The following is a 24,278-nucleotide window of genomic DNA, read 5'->3' on the forward strand; positions in this document are numbered from 1 at the left end:
TTTGCGTGGCATACTTTTTGGCGCTCATTCGACAAGATAAGTACTATACGTTAGGGGTTTGCTTGTTTGGTAAAAATAAAATCGAAAGTAGTCTTATTTAGACTATACATCAAAATCTGCTTTAATATCTTACTTGCTTTACATATTTAATTTTAATGTTTGGCACAGTTATAGGCGCTTGGTAAAATTTGTGTATTCATTGTGTATTAGAAATAGGTTATATCATGTGCAATGTATAACTAAACATTTCGCAGGTTGCATATGTAGAATTTGCAAATTAAAACATATTGTATATAAAAATAGTATGTTTTTAGGCGTAAATATACGAACAACTCATATTCTCGCAATTTCTAAATTTCCACTGATAACAAATAACGTTCCTATACAAATGTATAAACATCAAAATAAACTTTTGTGCAAAAAATAGTTTAAAAAATTGTTTAATATACTTTTAGGCTTCACTAAAAGGTTCTACAAAATATGTATTTGTTTATTTTTTTATCAAATTTCGCCGTCTTTATAAGAAAATTCAAAACATATGGCATTAATTGTGCTTAAAATGTCAAAAAAATGTATTTTAAAAATTATTTTGTATACTTTTAGGCAATGTTGTTATTGCCGCAAGGTATATAATTTCTCTTTTCTTCTATTTCTACCATTTATATATGAAAATTTAAATTTTATGACATTAATTAGCTTAAGTTCGAATTATGCAAGCATTAATATAGGCGAAAAGAGTAAGTTGAGACGAAAAACGAAAACTTTTGATTTCATGTTACATTACTTTGTGTTGAAATAATAAAAACAGAAACCAAGCTGGTTCTAGTTGTAACAAACTTACACTAGAGATAATTTTAGAATAGATCTAACAACAACAATAGCTTAGCTTCCTAATAACTTATTCTGCTACTAAAATGTAAGTCAACTTGACATTAAAGTACAACACAAAATTTAAGCAAATTAAAGCTAATGTTCTTAAGGCATGAAACATATTTTCAGGCGCTATTTATTTTTAAGAAGGCAAGAAAACTTTTTTAAGCATGTGCGCGTGACGATTTTCTTCTAGATACATGTATGACTGCCTTCACATATTGTGTCGCGTAATGATACAATATAATAGCTTTTGCAAATAAAATAGCAACGTTTTATTTGCATACTTTTAGGCGCACACACTTTTCATGCGTCTAGCAAAGTCGCTAACACGCATCAAAGATGTCTATTAAATATAACAATGTAATAAAGCGCAAACGAACTAACAAACGTGAGCTAAATTTAATTTCAGTCAACGTCAACGCCAAAAGGTATGCAATAAAATTTTTATTACACTTGTAACTTAGCATACTTGCGAAAGTTAAAATGAAAGTGCGCAAATGTGGTTATGATAAGGGTGTATGAGTATAGAGTGAAGTGTAAGAGGCAGATGCTTGGAGGCTTATGGAGTTAGGGGAGGTATGTATATACATATGTGCATATATTTATGTCTGGTTACAAGTATAGATCGGGAATATAAGACGCTACTAGTAAAACATTGTGTTACAGGACAGATATTCTAAGTCATACAAACAGTGACCTATCACGTTGCCACAATGTCAATTAATCGTTTCTAGCAAAGCTGTAGCATATTTCGAGGCGTTTTTGCTAACAACTTTTATTTGATATGAATATCGATTGTATAGAATTTGTTATCAATTTACATAGTATCAAATTTCTATAGCTGTAGTAGCTAAATTGCCACCGCCAAAAGGTAGGCAAAGAAAAACTTGTAGCATAACGTAAGGCGCAAAAGTGTAAACTTGTTCAATAATATCTCCGCACCTATTCCACACATGCACGTATGCGCGTATATGTTTGCTAGTCTGCTTGTAACTGTCAATTTGCATATATTAGCGAATGAGCGAGCGAGTGCGCACATAAAAAGCGGGTTTAAATTCAAGGGGTGAAAGGACCTTCCAACGCTCTCAACCTTACTGTGCTCATAGGTGTTTACACTGCCAATATTCATCCAAGCTGGTTGGTAGTTTGTATGGTATGTGATCTATGGAGGGCGCCTCCAGCGCAACAGCGTCAAGGTAAATTTTAAATAGCCGCTAATCGAACGCTTGTCCTTGCTTAACCCGCTTACCACGCAGCCCTTGCTCACCTAACTGTCATTCAATGCAGCACCCGCTCTTCAGCAGCACATAAAATTGCTGTGTAACTGTAGCACTGTCAATTGTTGCTGCTGTTTGTCGGGCTATCGCGCTGCTCGCTCTCAGCTGCCATCTCCGCCTGCCAACCACCCAATGTTAATTGAATTTTCGAGCAGATAATAGCACATCGATAAGGTCGCCGTCATCATAGTCGCTATTTCTGTTGTTGGTGTCGTTGTCGTTGTCGTTGTCGGCAATTGTGTGCACGTAAACAGCGTACTTGCGGCAATGTGGTAAATTGTATACTTAATGTAATGTAGTTGCATAGTTTTAGGCGTCGACGCGCCGCAATTAAATGAAACAGAGCCGCCATAAAACGGCATGCAGTTGTAGGTCTCCGTGAAGCCCGTTAAATAAATTTGTCGACTTTGAGGTGGTGTAAATGTGCGAAAATCTGTTTTTGTGCAATTTAAATTAATTGTAATTTTGCGCATGTCTGAGGGGTCGTCGGTACTTAATGTGGGTTTGTGGTGGTTTGGGTAGTTAAAATATTGCCTTAAGGTTGTGAAAAGTGTTATGAGACCTTTCTTTAACGGCTGAGACTACTACCTCTATGAAGAGTATTTAACATAGAAATATTTGAAATTTGGTATTCTTATTAATGCTTGAAAAATTAAAAATAAAACCAAAAACATACGAAAAGCTCAGTTTTTTACTGCGAGAAATAAAAATGAGCCGTTTTTTCTGTATGATTTTTTTATTTTAATGTTTTATGACAGCATACTGAAACTATTCTGAACACTTCTTTGCATACTTTACGTCTTAACTAAAGGTTTTTTTTTAATACTCTTTCACAGATTTTCCTGTTTTACTTTTTTCTTTATAAATAATTTAAGTATATCTTAGCCTCTAGATTGAATATTTTAAGAATTTGTGGATATTTTAGCAACCAGATTGCATACTTTAAGGCATATATTTAGGCTTAGGTATCGTGTCTTGACCAAATTTTTCTTTCTAAAAGGTACTATTGCACATTTTCCTTTCTCAATTTTTTATCTTTAAGGAATTTATGGCCATTTTAGCGGCCAGAGTGTGTATTTAAAGGCATACATTTAGGCTCAGCTATAATTTCGAGTTTGCTTACAAAATAATGCATTCCTTTTTAATTCGTTTGCTTTCGTTTATCGATTTTATTGGGATAACTATTTATATGCGTCTTCTGGGAATATTTTTAGCAAGTATAGCACACTTTTAAGAGCTTATGATTGCATTGGTACATTACTAAAGTATACAAAATTACAACACTCTCTGAAGCCCATGAATAGAAAAAATTTAATATTTTTTAATTATTTGTATAGCTATAAGCACGTTAAAAGTGCTGCGTATACTTTTAGGTGTACATAAATTTTGCTATTGTATAAAATTGCCAATTTCTCAAAATGTTTAATAAATTTTTTATTTAATATTCAACTTTTTTAATAATTGAATTTTAAAATTCTAACTAAGTTAGTTCTTGATATTTTTTAGAACTTTTTTTAAATTACATAAATTTTATTGCATACATTTAGGGGTAGGTGATTGGACTTTCGACTACTGACTTGAAGTAAGAACAATGCTGCATCTAAATGTCTGTTTGCAACAGCTATGGATTATAAATTTAGTAAAAACTGTATAAAATATTTTTTGCTATGAAAAATTATTGCATAGCGGTAGGCGTTTACATATTTTTGTTATTAAATACTGTTACTATAAGTTTTGTCTTTGGAAATTCTTTAGCAAAACTATTACTTTTTACAGTAAAATAGTACTAAAGTTTATGATGGAATTTTTCTTCGAATTTTTAAAATTATATTAATTTTTATAGCATACATTTAGGAGCTGGTGTTTCGACTTTCAAATGCCAGCTAGAAAATTAGAACAGATGTAGACTATAAATTCTCTAGAAACTTTATAAAATATTTTTTGCTATAAAAAATTATTGCATAGTGGTAGGCGCATATAAATTTTTGTTATTTATAAGTTTTGTCTTTGAAATTTTATAGTAATTTTTTAGAACAGATATAGACTATAAATTCTCTAGAAACTTTATAAAATATTTTTTGCTATAAAAAATTATTGCATAGTGGTAGGCGCATATAAATTTTTGTTATTTATAAGTTTTGTCTTTGATATTTGCTAGTATTTTTTTTAAGAAAAATTATTGCTGTTAAGAGTAAAATAGTATTAAACTTTTTAATTGGAACTATGTTCTATTAATTTTACATTTTTATAGCATACATTTAGGGGCTGGTGTTTTGCCTCCCAAAAAAATTGGAATAATTTCCTGGTTAAACCTTTATATCTATAAGAGAAAGGAACCTCAAATTTTTATAGATTTTTTAAATATGTTTTCATTTTAAAATTTTTGCATACTCTTAGGCGTTTATATTGGTATTATTATTATTAGTACGATTATTAGCAGCATTATTATTGTTTTTATTCATAGTACTTCTAAGTTTTGCCTCTAATATTTTCTAATATATTTTTTCTTATATACTTTCAGGTCTGCCGTTTCAGCGCTTCTTCAGTTCTTAAAGGTAGGTGCGTAAATTTCCTCAAAAATTTTACACGTGAGAAGCTTTGTTATCTCTCTCTTTTATATATTTGACATTTTTAAGAACGGTCTGCACTCTTGTAGCGGCCTTAACGGCCATATGAGGCGTTTTATTTATTTAGGTCGCACCCTTTTCGCATGTGTAATGCGTCTAAAATTAACATTTAATACATTGCTGCCGAAATTCAAGCCATAAAAACATAAAACAACAAATTCAACTGCAAATAAACACCAACAATCGGCCATATGCGCTTACAAAACATATATAAACAGCCCCAACCCCACAGCTCTTAAGCGGCGGCGGCCTGTTTTCTTTACTTCCAAAACAGCTGCTTTTGTTGTGGTTACACAAATAACGAATTTCTAATTATTGTTCCTCTACTGTTGTTGTTGTTGTTGTTGGGTATACTTTTCATGCCACTGTTTGTTGTTTGCTCTCGTCTCCGTCGTGCTCAAATCCTTTTCGCAATTTCAACGGCGAACCTTTCGCTGTGTGTCTGGCTGCGTGGTTGTCGTTTGTATTTAGTGTTGTGTGCTTTTCGGCGTAAATGCAAATGCGAGTGGGAAATGCGAAATTAAAGTGCGACCAACACGAAATTCGAGTGCGCGCATCAATGCACGCGCCGCCGAAACGCCACCGCGCTACATAAAAGGTTTTCGGCACACCAGATGACTGGCGCAAATTATGCAAATAAGTGTGTCAGGATAAATATGTACATTCAATAGGGCTGTGTGTGCGTGTGGGTGTGTCAATTTTGTCGAAGTCCCGAAAAACACCAACGACTGAAAGTGTCACGTAGCGTACACGCGGAAATTGGGACGCCTATAATTTGTATAGGCACGTAAGCGATACTGTGTGGTTTGTATGTTTTGCATGTAGCAGCCTTTTAGGTGTAGAAAATTAATTGAGCTGCACTTTGGGTTATGGAAATGTTGTGGAGCAGATGTGGCAGGAGATTGGTTTGAAAAAGATATGTCTAATGAAAGTATGTAGTCAATGTTTGTAGTGTTTATTTAAAATTCCTAACTTCGCATACTTTTAGGCTGCCTATGAGATTCCGAAAGTATGTTTTGCATGCTTATGTCAAATTTATAAACGATTTAATAATATTTAATAACAAAATCTAACAGTTTTTTGTTTATATGTATAATTTTTATAATTTCATACTTTTAGAGTCGTTAGTGATGCTTAAAAAATACAAATTGTGTAGTTACTAAGCCTTGTTTGCATATTTTTGGGGGTTAATACAAATTTTTGCTTATACAAATATATATTTTTTTATAATTTCATACTTTTAGAGTCGTTAGTTATATTCAGAAAGTATAAAATGGATTGTTACTAAGCTTTATTTGCATATTTTTAGGGGTTAATATTCTTATAAAGTTTCTACATAAGCACAATCTCACTTTTTAAGAATTTTGAAAAATGTTGCATACTTTTGTGCGCATCATTATCAGGCTTCCCAGCAAATATTGAGTGAAATCTTTCTTGAAATTGTTTAGAAAACGTAAAATATATGCTTAATGATCATATTAATTTTAAATTTTTTAATTATATATGAATTTCATATCAAAATAATATACCTTTAGTCTTAAATTAGTCAATTTCATTAATTTTCTTAGTTTAAACCACTCTTTTCAGACGCCATTTATACAGTTTAAGCATTACTTCTAATTACTTGGCAGTAATTTTAAAGTATTTGTAAGAATAAGCATACTTTTAGGCATGAAAATCAACTGTTCTCATATTTCAATAATTAATATTGACTTCATGCTTTCCATCTTCGAAAGCTTTTGCGCTGTACATATACATATGTCATATTGATTGTATGGGTTATACATTACTTTAAATTACTTGTCATAGTATTACAATTTATGTTTGTTCGCCTTAAATATGTGAGGTCTACTTGTTTATTTTTGACACTTTTTTTAAATTACTTGGAGTAGTCATTCTGTATTTGACAGCAATGTATTGACTAGAAATAATAAATTGGGAATTCTTAACTTGGAACACTTGAATAAATGACGTTTTCTTAGTTAGAAGCATATTTTCAGGCATGCTTCTTCACTGCTGATATTAATTTAAATTACTTTTGATTACTTAGTTATATTTTTTAAATCCTTTAATGCCTGAAATTCATTTTATTAGCGAGCAATTCTTCTTTTTTTAATTTGTCATTGAAAGATAAAACATTTGCAGGACTATTACTGCCTTTTAGGCGCTATAGGTCTATCCTGTGTTGGTTGGTTTAAAGAATATATAGATGTAGCTATATAAAACCTCTGTTTATACACCTCCATACTTTCTCAATTAATCCATACTTTTGTGGAAATTTTATAAAAATTAGTCCTATTTGCTAAGCTTTTTTGCGCTCTGTATTGCTATCCCTAAATGTATACTTTAAAGCTTTATTTATTTTTTTAGTTGTAAATTTTTATAAATTAATTTCTTATGTCATTCTCTCATTTATCAGCTCACAAATATTACTTTACTTACCAAAAATATCGCCACCCATGCCATGCCAATATTATCGAACGATATTGTCCCTTGAAATGGATTTTGACCAACCCGACGACAATCCGTATAATATTGATTCCAATTGACGCAAGAGGTATTTGTCGGTAGATTGTCACTAAATTTGGATGCGGGTTCTGAAAAATTAATATGAATTTATGTTTTTTTTATAAAAAAAAATTATACGCAGAAATCAGTAGTCAAATATGTTAGTACTATGCCAAAAGTCTTACTGACTTTCTTCATAATTTTAAAATACTTAATTTTTTCTTTAAAAACTATGTCGTTCCCTAAAACTAATCCCTCTTTGGTCACAATACATTTGTGCCAACGCTTTTTCCAACCCTCGAAAGAGCTGTTAAAGTCAATTTACGGAATACCCTTCAAAATGGTTTCCCCGGAGCAGTCGTTTGAGTTTGCTGAATAATCAGAAGTCACGAAGAACCAATGCAGTATGCGACGGTGTATTATTGTGGCAAAAACCAAGAATTGTCGGTCTTTAATTCCGGCCTCTTTTCACGAATAGCTTCGCGCAAATGACTCCTAACACTCAAATAGTATTCATTGTTGACGATTTGGCCGGTCGAAAGAAATTCGGAGTGCTCCAGACCTCGATAATCGCAGAAAACTGTGAACATAATATTCGACCGATTAATAATTAGTTTCCGGGTCGTAAGCATAGTTCCAAGACTCAACGTCAGTAATGGTGCTTTTTATGACATCCTGGTAGTCTGAAAACATTGTTTCACTGACATTAACGCGAGTGTACGAAAAAATGTAGTGATTTTGAAACCAATCGTGCTTTCATTTTTCTTAGACTCAAATGATCTTTCGAAATGATTTTGATTGGTCCTTCCGATATTCCAAAGATGCCAGTAAGATCTTTGACTGTTAGTCATCGATTCTCTAGAACCAATTTCTTTATTTTGTTGATGTTGGTGGCTGTCCTGGACGTGGTTCGCCGTCAATGTCTTCTTAACCCTAGCAATCATCGTAAAAACCGCCGAATACACTTTATGTACTTAAGGAAGACCAAAGTATACTAACCAATAATGATTATTTTAATGCGTTATTTGGCAAAGATGTCACTGACAGTCATAATAACCTAGAAAAAAATATATTTCGGCGAATTTGTTTTCGCATGAAATTTAAATTAAAAAGTCTTACTATTTTTTGCCCACTGTAGTAAATTATATATGACCGAGTGCTTTGATACTTTTATTCTATACTTCGGTTATCGGAAATGTCTAAAACGCAGTAGAAATTATTTACGGAGCTTTTGAAAGCTTTAAAAATTTGTAGTTCCAAGTATTGCTCAAGATTTGTAGACTTATTTTTACATATTGTCTTAGAGGCACGCAGGGTATTCAACCCATGATTGAACTACACCTGTAGTGCCAGAAATTCAAAACTTTATTGCCATATCGATTCTGTCAGATACTTTGTGATTTATTATGCGTGAAATTTTTCATTTGACTCTGAGCAGAAGACTTTCTTTCACTATTGTCAGAAATATAGCTTTTTTATTGTTGCAGTGGGCGAAAATATCATCCACATAGGTTTGCATAACTTCGCCGAGTTTACAGTGCTTGTTTGATCATGTGTTAATCCAGTTTCGGGATCACTAGGGACTAATTTTTTCCTCTAAGGTCTTCTATGAAGATTTTGTGTGTAGTGGGCGTGGTTGGTTTTTCTAAGCAAACCTGTTTAGCTCTCACGTACTATTTTTTTCTACACTCACAAGCTTTCTAAACAATTTTGACATTGAAAAGCTTACTAAAAAGCTCTGATTTGTTAAATTATAATTCCAGTTATACAAACTTTACTTAAAAATGTCTCTTAAAAAGTGAGAAATTTTTTCTACAAAAATTGCTTTCAAAAATGTATCGCTAATTAGCGCTAATTGACGACTACTTGACAATTTCCTAGTGCAATTTGCCGCAAACTTGCGCACTGGTGTGTAAAATTATCGTTAGTAATTCCGAAATTCATACACATATTCAGAAAAATATAAAAAAATTTATTTTTGTTGTGGCGCCTAAAATTATGCCACGCCGAAGGTTGCGGAAATGCTCAAGTCAAGCGTTAATAATGAAAAGCGCGCGAACGCGTGGCGTGCTGCCAAGCTTGTGCTTACTTTTTTGACGTAGTAGAAATTCGATTTCATGCTGCGTGTTTTTGTTTTTGTCTTTTTTTACATTTAAATTTTATTTTTTTTTCTCTTTCATTTCTGTTTTAATTTTTTTTTTTCGTTTTTATTTAAATTTTAATTTTTTTTTACCTGCCAGCTTTTAATTTCAGTCAATTTCGCTTTTAATTATTTATTTTCCTCAACACCATTTTACAATTTTCATTTCCTGCATACTTCTGCGCTTGTGGTTGTTGTATTTTTAATTAAAAAATCTACCGGTAAGCCCCCCGCAGCGCTTCATCTTCATAATCATTATGAAAAATTTGCGCGCACACAGCAACCAACAACAGAGCATGCCAACGCGCGCGCACGCCCCACCAATCATGCTCATTAACATAAGCAACAATTACAACAACAATATGCCATGACAACAACATCAATTGGCAGCATGAAAAATCACTCAAGTAGCAATTAAAGTTTGTTGCATTGTCCATTTCCGCCCGACCGGCGCTAATGTAGTTGCGCGCGCGCGCGGCAACTTGACTTTTTAATGAGCCGCAGCAACAACAAGTAATTATGTGTGTATGCGCGCTACGGTCAGTTGACTAGCGCTTATAAGCTGCCAAGTTTCTTTCGCACTTTTTACCGTTTTATCGTTGTACCTCCCCACTACCAAAGGCACGCCGCAGTCGCTTGCTTTGGCGCACTTTAAATTGAGTTGCTGGCAAATTGGTTTACTTCATTCACTTCCGCGCGCACACGTTTCTAACAACGATTTTTAATTAATTTTTTCCTACACTTAATTGCATAATCAAACAGCTATAACAATAAGCCGCTGCTTGTTGTGTATATTGGTGTATATTGCTTACTTACCCGTGCAAATCATGTCGCCGACACGATAGGGTGGCAAGTTGGCGCATAAATGCATGCCAGAGTCCTCGGGCTTCGAGCAAATGTAGTCCTGCTCCTTGGAGAATTCGTAGTAGTTGGAGACACTAGAGTATTTTTTGTTGTTGTGGTGGTTTGTTTATGGTTTTTTTCCATAGTTATTGTTGAAGTTTTGTAGTTGTTGTAAAGAGTAGAGTTGTTGTTGTAGAATTTTGCGCAGTATTGAACAAAATGTTTGTTTTTATGATAATTTTAAAGTTGTGTTTAAATTTAAAGTTGTTTGTGTGGAAAATTAGTATGAATTGAAAAATATTTTGTTGAAACAATTTTGTTAATTGAAAACATATATCGTTTTTTTATAAAATATATTCGTTAAAAAAATAAAATGCGAAATTTTTTTCAGTGTACGGCAATTCAATTGCATTAATTTTTTTTTCATACAGTATATGCAGTGTGTGTTATCGAGAACAGAATAAGAGAAGAGAAAAATACATACAAAAAAGAGACATTTAGTAAATCACAATATTTATAAGTTTTTCTTTTATATTCAAGACATTTCATAACATTTATTCAGACACGTAGAAATTTGAATGAATGAGTGGAAAATGAAGAGTTGATTACTGAGTATTGAGTGTAAGGGCAATTGGGTAGCTAAAAATTTATGAAGTTAGTTCGAAAAATGACAGCTTAAAGACTTGAGTAGCGAGCTGAAATCGTAAACAGTATGCAAGTATCATGAATATAATATAAAATTAGAGAAAAAAAAATAAAATAAAAAAAATTTAATTGAAAATTTAAAAAGAAAATTTGAAGGTATAAAAATACAATTTTTATTGAAAAATTTTATTAGAAAATAATTTTTATAAAAAAAATTTAATATTTCAAAATTTTATTAAAATTTGATTTTTCAAGAAAATTTTTTTAAAATGCAATTTCCAAAAAAACTAATTAACAAAAACGGTTAGAAATAAATTTTTTTATATTTTATAAAAATAAATATTTTTATATATTTTTGTTCCGATCTGAGAAAAAAAAAATTTTAATTAAAAAAAAATAATATTGCAAAGTTTTTAATTTAATTAATTTATTTTTTTAGGTAAATTTTTTTAACTGTTCGAAATAAATTATTTATTTTTTTTGCAAGAAATAATTTTTTAATTAAAAGGGCCAAAAAAAAAACTTAATAATAAATAAATATACGAAATAATATTGTTTAATATTTTGTGATATTTTAGGTGAGAAGAAAATTAAGATTTTTTTTGTAATATTTCATAGTTTTGTAAAAATTTTTGTTTTTAATTTTCTTGAAGTAAATTTTTTTAAATTGAAATTTTTAAAAAAGAATTGTACAATATATATTTGAAAAAAAAATTAATTTTATTAAAATTACCAAAGAAAATGCAAAATAATATTTTTATATTTTTTGGAAGAATAAATATTATTTCTGTATGTATGTACATATGTATATATTTTTTGATATTTAGTTTTTTGATTATTTCAAGGTTTTATAAAAATTTAATTTTTTTAAGTAAATTTTTTTAACTGTCCGAAATGAATTTTTTAGTTTTTTGAAAGAAATAATATTTTAATTAAGAGGACCAAAAAAAACGAAATAATATTTGTATTTTTTAAGAAGAATAAATATTTTTTAATATTTTGTGATATTTTATGTGAGCAGAAAATTAAGACAGAATTTTTAATAAATTTTTTTTTTAATATTGCAAAGTTTTGTAAAAATTTTTGTTTTTAATTTTTTTGAAGTAAATTTTTTTAAATTGCAATTTTCAAAGAAATAAATGAACAAAAAATATTTGAAATATTTTATTTGTGAAAAAAAGGATTTTTCATTAAAATTACCAAAGAAAATGCAAAATAATATTTTTACTTTTTTGATATTTGGAATATTTTTTTTTGTGAAAAAAGGATTTTTTAATTAAAATTACCAAAAAAAAAACGCAAAGTAAATTTTTTTTTTGGAAGAATAATAATTATTTATTTCTTTTTTGATATTTGGGTGAAAAGAAATCATAAAAAAAAATTTTTTTTTTAAATTTTATTATTTCAAAGTTTTATAAAAATTTAGTTTTTTATTTTTAAAGTAAATTTTTTTTGAGTTTAAATTTTCAAAAAAAAAAACAAATCAACAAAAAATGTTTTAAATAAAATTTAAAGTTTTTTTTTAAATTAAAATGACTAAATAACAAATGAAATAATACAAAAAATGCAAAATAATTTAATTTTTTTTTGGTTTTAGGAAGAATAATATGTTTTGTGAGAAAGAATTAAAATAATAAATAATAATACATTATTTTTTTTATATCAAAATTTAATTTGAATTTGACTGAGAATTTGTTTATTTTTAAGAAATAAGTCTTTCTTTTATTGAAATTGCATTTTCAAACAAAAAAGAATTTATGAAAATTAGAAAAAAATTAATTTAAAAAAAAAATTAAAGGAAAAATAAATTTTTTGAAAAATAAATTTATTTATAATTGATTTTAGAAAATATATTTTTTCAAATATTCTTGTTTTTTTAATTAAGAAAACAGTATTGAAATTGAAAGGAATTTTTTAGAAATCATTTTTAGAAAATAAACTTAATTGGAAAGTTAATTTATTATAAAAGATTGAAAAAAGTAAATAACATTTTTCATAACTGTTGTATAAAAAGGAAAAACGTATGAAAAAAATAATTGTAAATTTTTTGCTCATACTTAAAGATTTAGTTTAAAGTGAACGATTTACTCAATGCTTTTAAAAACTGTGTTTAAAAAATTAAGAAAAATTATTATTAATTTTACATAACCAAGAAAAAATTACATTATAATTGAGTGGGAATTGAGTGAAAAGTTTTTTGGCTCATACTCAAAGTTATGTGTTGAAGAAAAACGTTTGCTGAATGCCATTTAATATTTATTAAATATCATTAAAAAGTTGAAAAAATTAAAAAATAATTAGTTCAAAATTAAATGCTAAATTTGAATAAAAATTATTGAGTCAAATAGTGAGCAGTAGATGTCTTATAGTGAATTTAATCGTATGATAATCAAGAAAGGACATAATTAGTAAAATAGACTGTTCAATAGTGAGTCAGTAATATGTATTTAAGAAAGTAATAGATATGAGTGTAAAAAGTACGAAAGAGTTGAGTAAATTATTGTTGTTAAAATTATGTTCTAAAATTGAATCATCTTTGAGTAAATTACAGAAATTAAGTGAAAAGTAGTAAAGTATGTATATAAAAGTATTCGCTTAAATGAGAAATTATTTTTGAGTGTTATGTGTTGAGTGTTTGTAGTTTGGTGAGTGTCTGAGTTTAAGTTATCAGTGTGTTATTATAAAAGTTTGCAACCAATTCTAATTTGTGTAACTTTATGCAACTACTGTGTATAAAGCTTAAAGTTACATGAGCCAAAGGTAAATAGTGTATAAAATTAGATGACCCAAAGGCAGAATATTTAGTAAGATAACTCAAGAAAAAAAATAAAAATTCTAACTATTTTTGTGAGCAGATGTCAAAATTAAAGTGAAAGTTATTGTTAGTACGGAGCAAATAAAAAAAAACCGATCTAGAGCAGCCTATTTGAAACAGCAACAGAAATTTGCACTAACTAATAGTCCTGATATTTCGAAACCATATACATCAAGAGCTTCCTTAAAGATGTACAACACCCAGAGTATTAAAAACACCGAGAAAATAAGGAAAATGTGTTGGAAGTTAGGTTAGCATAGAGAAAGAATGAGAATTAGCATTGAAGGCAAGGAGAAAGCATTAAAATTAGCGGGATAGCGTATTACTAACTGCTGCTGAAGATTTGGCTGCGAAATTAGTTGAAAATAAGCGGTATTGAACTTCTGGAACACAAGATATAAAGCTAACTTAGATGTCAAATTTCGGAAGTAAAAGCAAATAATATTATGAAGGCAGCTACAATTATAATGGTAACTTGGAAATTAAAAAAACAAAAACCTTGAAAAAACAGCAAGCTTACTGTACTGCTATACTCGACTTTGAGCTTGTTTTAGCAACATTAAAACTAAAGCTTTATTCAATACCTGAAATTCTTTACAACTACCTACCGAACCATGCTACTTTCATTTTGTGAACTTGAGAAACACAATCCTCTATGCTCCTAAAAATGAGTTGTACAAAGTTTTCGAGCTGTGAACTTGCAGAACAGAATTCTACACTCTGAGAAATAAGTCATTTTAATTTATCATACTTTGAACTTGTGGAACACAGCTGTTTATGCTTCATATAAATATTGCCATGATTTCATATATTGTGAACTTATGGAACACAAGTTTCTGGGCATGAATAAAAGATGTTTTAAATGAAATTTTTTAGCTAAGTGATAATGTTTGAAATTTTTGTGAAAAGTTTATATAATTTATTGAAAATTTACGGGGTTTATTAGTGGCTTTGATTCCCTTGGGAGTTTAAAATATATTTTATTAAATAAAGTATTTATTTGTTCTTGCACTAGTTATGAAAGATATTTAATAAATACGAAAATTTTCTGTGGAATTTTTACGAGTATATAATTCTTTTAGTCAGTTTTGTGCTTAAATCGCAACAATTATAGTGTGTTTATTTGTTTAATTGGCTATAAATATATTATGTGCAATAACACACTACTATATTTATATATTCAAAGGTAGCTTTAAATACCTTCCCAAGAGAAAATGATGATTTTTCCTGTAAAAAGAACAATCGCATTCATTTGAGTGCTTCTTGGCATTAAGCAAAATTGAAAAATATTTTGAGCACAACGCTACGGGGACAACAACATTAAGGACGCGTTGGGGTTAACAGAGCATACGGGGTACACGAGGTTCTAGTTAAGGTGGATGGTATAAAATTTCTTTTATCTATAAAGGCTACTAGCTGAATTTACAAAAGGAATGACGTCAATACTAACAGTCTTTATATAAATATGGAATACAAATTGTATAATATGTCTAAACATGACATTTGTTTGATTATATTTCTAATATTTCACAAATCTTTTTTAAAGTCTTTTCTAAAAAATATGTAAACTTACATTATACTATTTAATTTTGTAGTGAATTAGAAATATATTTTGCAAATATGTCTTTTAAAACTTTTACTAATTTTGCACGACAAAAGTACTTTTTATCGAATTTCATAATAAACTTTTAAAATATATCAAGAAAAGCAAGAATAATTGGGTGCAATAGTGGTATGAACTTGTGAAACACCTGCTTTAAATAGAAAATATCGCTTAGAAAAACATAACTTCGAAATATTTCAAAAATAGAAAGCAAAAAAGTAGAAATGATGGTTCAAAAAGTTATGTGAACTTGTGGAACACCTGCTTCAAAAAGAAAATATCGATTGAAAAAACATAATTTCGAGGTGTTCCAGGAATAGAAAGCAAAACCGGTAGAAATGAAGGCATAAACAATTAAATGCACTTGTGGAACACCTCCTTCAAATAGAAAATATCGCTTAGAAAAACATAAATTCGAAATATTTCAAGAATAGAAAGCAAAAACGGTAGACATGAAGGTATAAACAGCTTATGAACTTGTGGAACACCTAGCATCATATGAAAAAAATAGTTGATTGGAAGTATATTATGTGAACTTGTGGAACACATTCCTTCATAGTTAGGGCATAGTATAGATGAAAAACGAAATGAGACACGGTAAAGAAAATATTCTTAATATGGATATGAATTGTTATTGCTTTGATTATGAAGCTAAAGAGAATTGTCTTTTCCGAACTTCTGAAACGCTTCGTTTTAATAAAGTATTAGAATCGTAAAGAGCAATAAAAATAAAAAAGAGGACAGGAAACTGAATAACTATGCCTGAAATATTACGAATGAAAGGAAAATAGAAAAACCTTACAAGAAAATGCGAGAATAAGTGAAGTAAGTGAAGATAATAAACGAGAAAAATCAAGAGAAAGCTTCAAACTTAGTTAAGTACAAGTGTTTCTTGAAAAGAATTTTTTCAAATCACAATGAAAGGTTGTTGTAAAAAGTAGTAGCAACTATTTTTGGCACATAATATTTATACAGAAGGTATGTCTAGGAAGTAGCAAGTGTTCCTACAAATTAGCTAAGGGTTGCAGAAAATAGTAGTGATTATATACGCAAGTAAAGAATTCAATTTCAAGTACATACACACATTAAGAACTAAAAAAAGTGTATGTAACTGTAAAACTCTCTTTCATTTAAGCGCAGAATTTTACAATTACATACTAAAATGACACCGAATACTGTCTGTGCTGTGAGTTGTAAGTAAGAGTAGTCTAGAATAGTTGTACCTAAGGTACTAGAGCGTGTTTGAAGTAATGTGTTTAGTGGTGAGTAAAATAGTAGTATTTATTCTGCGCTACAGTGTGTTAGAAATATTAAGTTTTATTCAATTTTTTTAAGAGTCCTTGAAAGTAGCTAGTTTAGTAAGTGAAAATGTGTACTAAGTGTGGCACGCATAAGTTACTAATAGTAGTAGATTACAGTGGTGCTCATGTAGTAGCAGCTAAATTTTGAGTATGTTAAGTACTGGTGTTTTAGGAGTATATTGATAGTATTAGTAGTTGTAAAAAGAGGTACTATTTAGAGAAAACACGCTGATTCTAAAAGGCATCTGCAATATATTCCATACTATTCGTATTTTAGTATACTAGATATATATATATATATTTTTTGTAAATTTGTTTTTGTATTTTTTTTTAAATATTTATTTACGTTTATGTTTATCAGTTGTTTAACATAAATACAAGTAAAGAAAGAAATGGATTTTATCTTACGAGTTAACACGGACTCGAACTCTGTACTCTTTAGGTAGGTCCCTGTAAACAAAAAAACCCGTATGATTTTTGAATTTCTTGTAGTTCAATGTTTTTTGTAATTGTAGTTGTATTTTGGTAGTTTTTGTTTTTGGGGGGTGGAAATATTGAGGGGTTTTAGCTAAGATTTTGTTTGGGTTCTTTGTTTTTCCGAAATTGGGCGATTAAGTATAAATGTTTATATTGAGCTGGGTACAAAATTACTACAAGATAGCTGAGAGCAAGAGCAAGAGAAAAAGAGGAAAAGAGAGTACGCTAGTGAGTGGTAGAGTGTGTGAGAATTCAATAGCTGGCAGCAGCAAACAGAGGTAGTGTGTAATGAAGAAGTACTTATAGGAAAATGTATGTGAGAAAGAGAGAGAGATAGCAAGGGAGTGAAGGAGTGTTATGGCGTTAGATCGTGTAAGTATTAACGCTAATGGAATTTAATGAGAGACACAAAAAATATGATTGGAAAACAAATGGATTCATTCTGCAATCTTTAGACAGCGGGAAGTTCTCGTTGGATAGCTAGCACTATTGAGAGGAATTAGCGAGTGTGTAAGGGGTATAAATATGCAGTTCACAGCAGCATATGGTGGCAATGACTTATGGAATTGGATACAGGTGGAAACAGCGAAGATTGAGAAAGGCTTAAAAAGGGTTGTAATTGGTTAATAAAAGGGCTGAATAGACAATTTTTTAAAATATTATACAAATTGCTATAAAAAGCGTATCTGCAGCTAAGGTTTGGTTTGAAATCTTTTCCGATAACTTTTTTATATAACTAAAAATGTATATACAATTTTATATGTTACTTATGATTATATACAGAGCTGATTCCACATTTTGAATGTAGATTGTGGCATATACAATGTATATTTTTGGAGAATATTTTTTACTTTTATGGTAAAATTGTATTTTTGAACAAGAAGACTAATCAATGTAGAATTGCAAAAATTAAAAAAAAAATATATTTTTTTTTACTTTCAGGGTAAGATTTTTATAATAAAATAAAATATAATTTTTTTGATTAAAAATAAAAAAAAATTTTCGAATAAATTTTTTTGAATAAAAACAAAAAAAAACTATTTTTTTTTTAACCAAATTAAAAAATAATAGCTAACAACCGAGAAATTTTTGTAAAAAAACTGCCCTCAAACTGTTTCAACACAAAATTTTTTTACATATTAAAATTCTAGTAAAATCCCCGGCTTGCCATAGCAAAACTCATTTTTTAGAAGATTCGTTGTTTTTATTGCCTAGTATGTGTCAGGACGTGGCTTTTCAATTACTTATCTGTTACTTAGACTTTCAATTCATAATATTTTTAAAATAAGTATCAAAATATATTATTTTTTAATTACAAAAACAAGGTTTAAAATATTCTCCGCTTAGAAGTTCAAAAAAGAAAAATAATATTCAGTAACTATTAAAACAATTTTTTTTTGGAAAAAGTTTTCAGTACTTAAAAATAAAATTATGATTTTCGTAACAAAAATATTTTAAAATTATTTTTAAATCTTGTTTGAATTCTTGAAAATTTTTTCTTTTAGTTTTTAATAATTTTTTTAAATTTATATTGATCGTGCGTTTTGCTCATACTAAAGCGTGAGTTTAGCATTTTACCTAAGCTTTCACTGTTTTTGCTACTTTTTTTGCTGTGTTTTTGCTAAAATCTTATTTAATCGCGTGTATTTACAAGTTTTATGTGAGGACTTGTATTTACATATGAATAAGGAAATTTAGTAAAAGCTAGAAATATTTTTTAAATGAACAATTGCAGAAAAAAAGTTATAAAAAATAAAAAAATATATTTAAAGAAAGATAATAAATCTTTGCATATTTCATATAGAAAAAATTAAAAAAGTTAAGCAATATTTTTAAGCTACACTAATTTTTTAATAATTATTTAAATATAAGTACTTTAAAATGTATTTACAACTAACTGACTTAAATGCCTACTCACTAAATTTGGAATACAACCCTTTAACATTTCTCGAAAACACGTGTAAATATTTTTAATTTGAAACTGTGAAGAATGAAATAAAGCTTAAATTTTCGAAAACAGAGCCTAATCTAGTAAATTAAAAAGCTAAAAATTGTAATTTTTCTTTTTTAATAATTGATTTCTTTCTTTTAAAGAAGTTAAAATTTTGCAATGGTAAAAAACTTTACAAGTCAAAAATTAAAATCAAATAAAAAATTAAAAGAAAAAACTAAAAAAAAATATATAGATCGGAAGAAAAATAAAAATTTAAAAAAAACAAAAAAAAATTTAAAGTAAAAATATAAAAAAATAAAATTTAAAAAATATATAAAAAATATATAGTATACCAAAAGCAAAGTAAAAAAGGGCCTAATCTACTAACTTAAAAAGTTGAAAAACGCTATTTTTTTAAATAATTATTTTTCTTTGTTTTTAACAACGTTAATTTACGTGTCAAAAATTAAAAATAAAAACTAAAAAAAATATTTATAAAATATATAAAACTAAAAAATTTACAAATAAAATAAAAAATAAAAATATAAAAAAATATAATATAAAAAATATGAAAAATAAATAAGAAACACTTTAAAAAATAAACAGAGTAAAAACAATATTTTTAGAAATAAAAAATTTAAACATAAAATAAAGAATAGATAAATAAAGAAAGAAAAAAACAATAAAGAATTGTTAAATAAAATAAAAAAATATTAAAAATATAAAATTCATAAAAAAGTATAAAATAAAACTATTAAAAAAGGGAGTTTTTGTGTTTTGTAAAACGTAATTTAAATTAAAAAACCGTAAAATTAATGTTTAAAAAATTTATTTAAAAATATTAAAAGCTCTAATTAAAAATAAAATATTTACAGAAATAACTACCTAAATATTATAATGTATAATTTAAAGTCAAAATAAAAAAATGCTTAATTCATTATTTTAATATTCTACAACCATATTATATTTTGACAAATATGTGCTTTAGAAAGGAAAAATTAATTAATTTTTCTGTAGCTGCTTGAATGCAATACACTGCTTCAAAAGCTTTAGTATAAAACGTACATTTTTAATCTTGCTAACAATTAATTGACAGACTGCAAATTAGAAGCTTATCTCCGTCACTTTTTTGGTCTCTATGGTACTAAATACATATAATATACAAAAGCATGAACATTTTGCAAACTGACGAAAAAATAAAATACTTTCAAAATATGAAATTTATTTTCGTTGATTCATATCACACAATATTCACAATATGTTCTTTTTTAATGCTCAGCAAATACTCAAAGCCTCTCTTTTCTATAGTTTAATGTAAATATGTATATGTCCACGGAAGCTTTCATCGCATATAAATACTCTAACTAATTGGAATCATAGAGCTACGAAACAGAAAAATGTTGACTAGATTATAAAAAAGGCTCCATATATTATTGTCTAAACGTTTGACCTTTTGTTTTATAAAAATATTCCAAGAAATATTCATACAATTTAAGGAGAGCTCTAGCAACAGCAAGCTAAAACTGTAACTCGCAAGCCAAAATGTAAGCATTTCTATATAATTTTTAATTATTAAAGCTTGATGAACATAATATTTTTTACTAACTATCTGATAGTTAATGTAGTTTTTTCCAAATGTTACCATAATATATTGTAGAAATAAGTATTGTGTATAAATATCTCTACTAGAAAAGGTACTATATATACACCTATTTGAACCTTATGTTGTTAGGAGGGAAGCACAGCCGATTCTAAGAGCTTTTTACTTATAATTTTATTAAAATTTTAACTAGTTTTTGAAATTTGCGACTTGAATTTAGTCGAGACACGAACCAAAATTCTATTAACTCAACCACATCTTAGCTGTGACAAGCACCTTTAATGGTAAATATCACATATATTAATATTTAGTCGAGACACGAACCAAAATTCTATTAACTGAAACAAATTGTTGTGACAAGCACCTTCTTTGGTAAATGTAATATATTTCTAAAATATCAAAATTGTCGTAATATTATTTTAAAATATTGAGTATTGAGCAATATTTTTAGGTACCAGTGAAAGGTTTTTGAGCAGAATAGAAAATTGCGAAATGCCTCATTTTAACTTAAGCTCTAGTGAGCTTTTAAATGACAGCTTTCTGAAATATTTTTTCAGTTTTTGTTTAGCCATCTTGCCAGTTTCATATTCACATTCTTCTAGTTTTATATTTCTACACTTTTAAGTTGTTTTCTTTTCTCAAAACTTAATTTATTTACTCAACATGGCAATATGTAAAAGCTACGCGCGAGTGCCACGCCGACAACTACTGTTTTCTAAACTGTCAAAAATATATACTGAGCAGACACCTGCATATCGCTTTGTTTACCAAAAGCAGCGCTTAAGTAAACAGTGTCTTATATACTGTACATACCTACGTGTTTTCATATACGTATGGACATTATATTAAATAGAAAATGCTAATACTCATACGCCCTGTATGACGACAAGACGCCGATACAGCGCTACTTGGGCGCCTGAAATCTGCAAATGCTCAGACAGTCAATGTTTACCGTACGGTATATGAGTGAGTTGGCATAATTTACTACCACATATGTATCTATATATGAGTACGAGGGTATGTGTGGCGCATGTGTGCAGCAGAAAGCGCACAGGCAGCTAGTCCGCTAGGGCGCTGGCAAGGAGACTTGACTACGGTGACTACGGTTGGAAAAGGCAAAGAAGTCAGTCAGCAATTAATTTGCATTTTGAAGACACCGACAGACAGCCGGAGCACTACAAAGTGGGTGCAAATATAGCTTTCAATAGCGATTAGCTCAGTGGCCCATTTGTCATTTTTATTATGACTACTTTCTCACATGAAAATGAAAAATCGAAAATTTATTGTCGTATATATGTATATGGAATTTCATCGATTGCGAACACGTCTGCTAAGTGACAGAGACGTGATTGTTGCCGCACAAAGCGCAGCGCAGCACTTGAGACACATGGCGCCTGGGAGCGCCCGTAGGGAGTCAACTAAACGACTGCCAATGTGTTGAACGCTTACTTTTTACCAGAGCGGTAGTCAGCAGTCAGCTGTCTGCTAACAGTGATTGCGGCAGCTTAGAGTCAATGACGGTACGGCAGATAGCTGACATTTCAATTGAGAGTTGCAGTGAAGACATTTGCATAAAACACAGTAGTCAATAATGCACAGGATAATTTTCATATTTGAAAAATATTTAGAATATAGAATTATTTGATTTTCAAAAGCGGTTATATCGAATTAAGTTCTTTTTGTATGAAAGAAATATGTCAATCGTCAGAAATTAATCCGTTTTAAATGTTTTCCTTTCCAACCCCTCGGAGAATTTGTCTAACAATTGTATGAACTTGAATGGATTTGGTGTCTTACAGCGTCCTAAGGTTCAAAAAGCATTTATAATTTTTATGATGCTGAGTGTCGAAATCGTTCAATTTACCAGGAAACTTACATTGATTTATAATTCAGCTCTAGAGATGGTCGGTGGAATATAAACGAAAAAAATTTCTAATAATTATCAACTTTTTGTTAAAAGTTCACGAAAGCTCCCACTACTACTTGTCCTTATTTTAATTTAAACGACTTAAACTTACGAAAGCGCATGAAAGCTCCGACCACTATTTCTTCCTTATTTCAATTTATAACAACAGAATTATAAACCTCAACCTATTTGTTTTTCAGTGGTGGAAGCCATTGTATAAAAAGCTCACGAAAGCTCATGAAAGCTCGGGCCACTATTTGTTTGTTATTTCGAGTTATAACAACAGAATTAGAAACCTCAGTGGTGGAATAATATTTTATGATAAAGCTCGTTAAAAGCTTTTACAAGCACGATATCGCTTTTAAAACTTTTATAACATATTGTCATCATCGAAAGACTTTACTTAAAAAATATTAAAAGTGGCCAGTAAAAAAATTAAAGCTCGCTAAAACCTACTTCAAAGCCTTCATTAGAACTTTTATTATTTTTTATTTATGTAATAGGTATAGGTTACATGATGCATTTAATAAGCCTAAAAAATATTAGAAGCTACCCTATGAACAGAATATAAAAAGGCTTGCTCCAAAAGCTTCAATGGCGCTTTATTTAATGTTTTTATAAAAAATAATTCTAATTCTACTACGTGTTAAAAAAATTTGGCAAAACCTCCAAGTTTTGTTCATGTCAATTATACACAACAAATAAAAATTTATTATCTACACGAGAAGCTGTAAGCTCTAAGCTCTGGCTCATTATGCCTACAGCATTGCTTGACTTTGTTAATTAATATACAAATCTATGGAAAAATGTTCAGTTAGAATCTGCTTCTTAGTTATCTAAAAGCTTACAAAAAAGCTTTTACAAAGCTTTGATCAAAATTTTAATATTATATAAATATTAATATTACAACACATTAATTTCCTAATTTATAAAGTAAAAATATTTATGCGTAATTGCATGCTTTGTTTTGAATATTAGATTTAAAAGCTCTAACAAAAAAGCTCGTTTATAATATTTTTATTCTCTGCTTTGCTTGTTATATACAAATGTTGATGTATGTATGTCTATATACATATGAATCTGTACAATTGTCATCAGAAAACGGTATACACAAGATCCGCAGCCTGCTTAGCATCCAGGGGTATTTGTAGGCAAGCTTTACGACAGTTTTTTTTTTAAATATTGTAACATAAATTATAAAATAATATCTTTTTCTGATAAAAACAAAAAAATAAAATTTAACGAAAGTATTTTTCCAGATAAAAAAATTAAATTAAAAATTAATAATTTTAATTATTATAGTTAATTTTAAAAATCAAGAAAGCATAAATTAAAAATTATAATTAAAAATAGTTCAAAAACATTTTTCCTAGTTAAAAAATAAAATTAACTATTAACTAATTTAATTTGATAATTTAAAAAATTTGGAAATTAAAAATTAATTATTTAAAAAATTAGTTATAATTAAAAATAATTCAAAAACATATTACCTAATTAAAAAGTAAAACTAAGTATTAACTAATTTAATTTGATAATTTAAAAAAATTGAAAATTAAAAATTAATTATTTAAAAAGTTACTTATAATTAAAAATAATTCAAAAACATTATTCTTAATTAAAAACTAAAATTAAATATTAATTAATTTAATTTGATAATTTAAAAAATTTTGAAATTAAAAAAACGTATTTCTTAAGAAATTAATTAAAATTAAAATCAATTAATTAAAGAT

General features: G+C 28.6%; 1 protein-coding gene across 9 annotated transcripts in view; it reads right to left on the reverse strand.

Annotated features, from left to right (window-relative positions):
* LOC120773499 overlaps positions 1-24,278 on the reverse strand; it is a 251,749-nt gene that overhangs the window by 69,801 nt on the left and 157,670 nt on the right. For 5 of the 9 annotated variants that reach the window (XM_040102442.1, XM_040102443.1, XM_040102447.1 and 2 more), the window contains exons 7-10: positions 17,041-17,082; positions 14,929-14,955; positions 10,242-10,363; positions 7,220-7,374 (exon numbers count right to left, since the gene is read on the reverse strand). In XM_040102442.1, the coding sequence (XP_039958376.1) occupies positions 7,220-7,374; positions 10,242-10,363; positions 14,929-14,955; positions 17,041-17,082 (346 nt within the window). The remainder of the gene's footprint in view (positions 1-7,219; positions 7,375-10,241; positions 10,364-14,928; positions 14,956-17,040; positions 17,083-24,278) is intronic. The other 4 variants (XM_040102449.1, XM_040102446.1, XM_040102448.1 and 1 more) reach the window with 2 other exon arrangements.

The sequence above is a fragment of the Bactrocera tryoni genome, chromosome 4 (genome assembly GCF_016617805.1).
Source record: "Bactrocera tryoni isolate S06 chromosome 4, CSIRO_BtryS06_freeze2, whole genome shotgun sequence".
NCBI classification, from domain to species: domain Eukaryota; kingdom Metazoa; phylum Arthropoda; class Insecta; order Diptera; family Tephritidae; genus Bactrocera; species Bactrocera tryoni.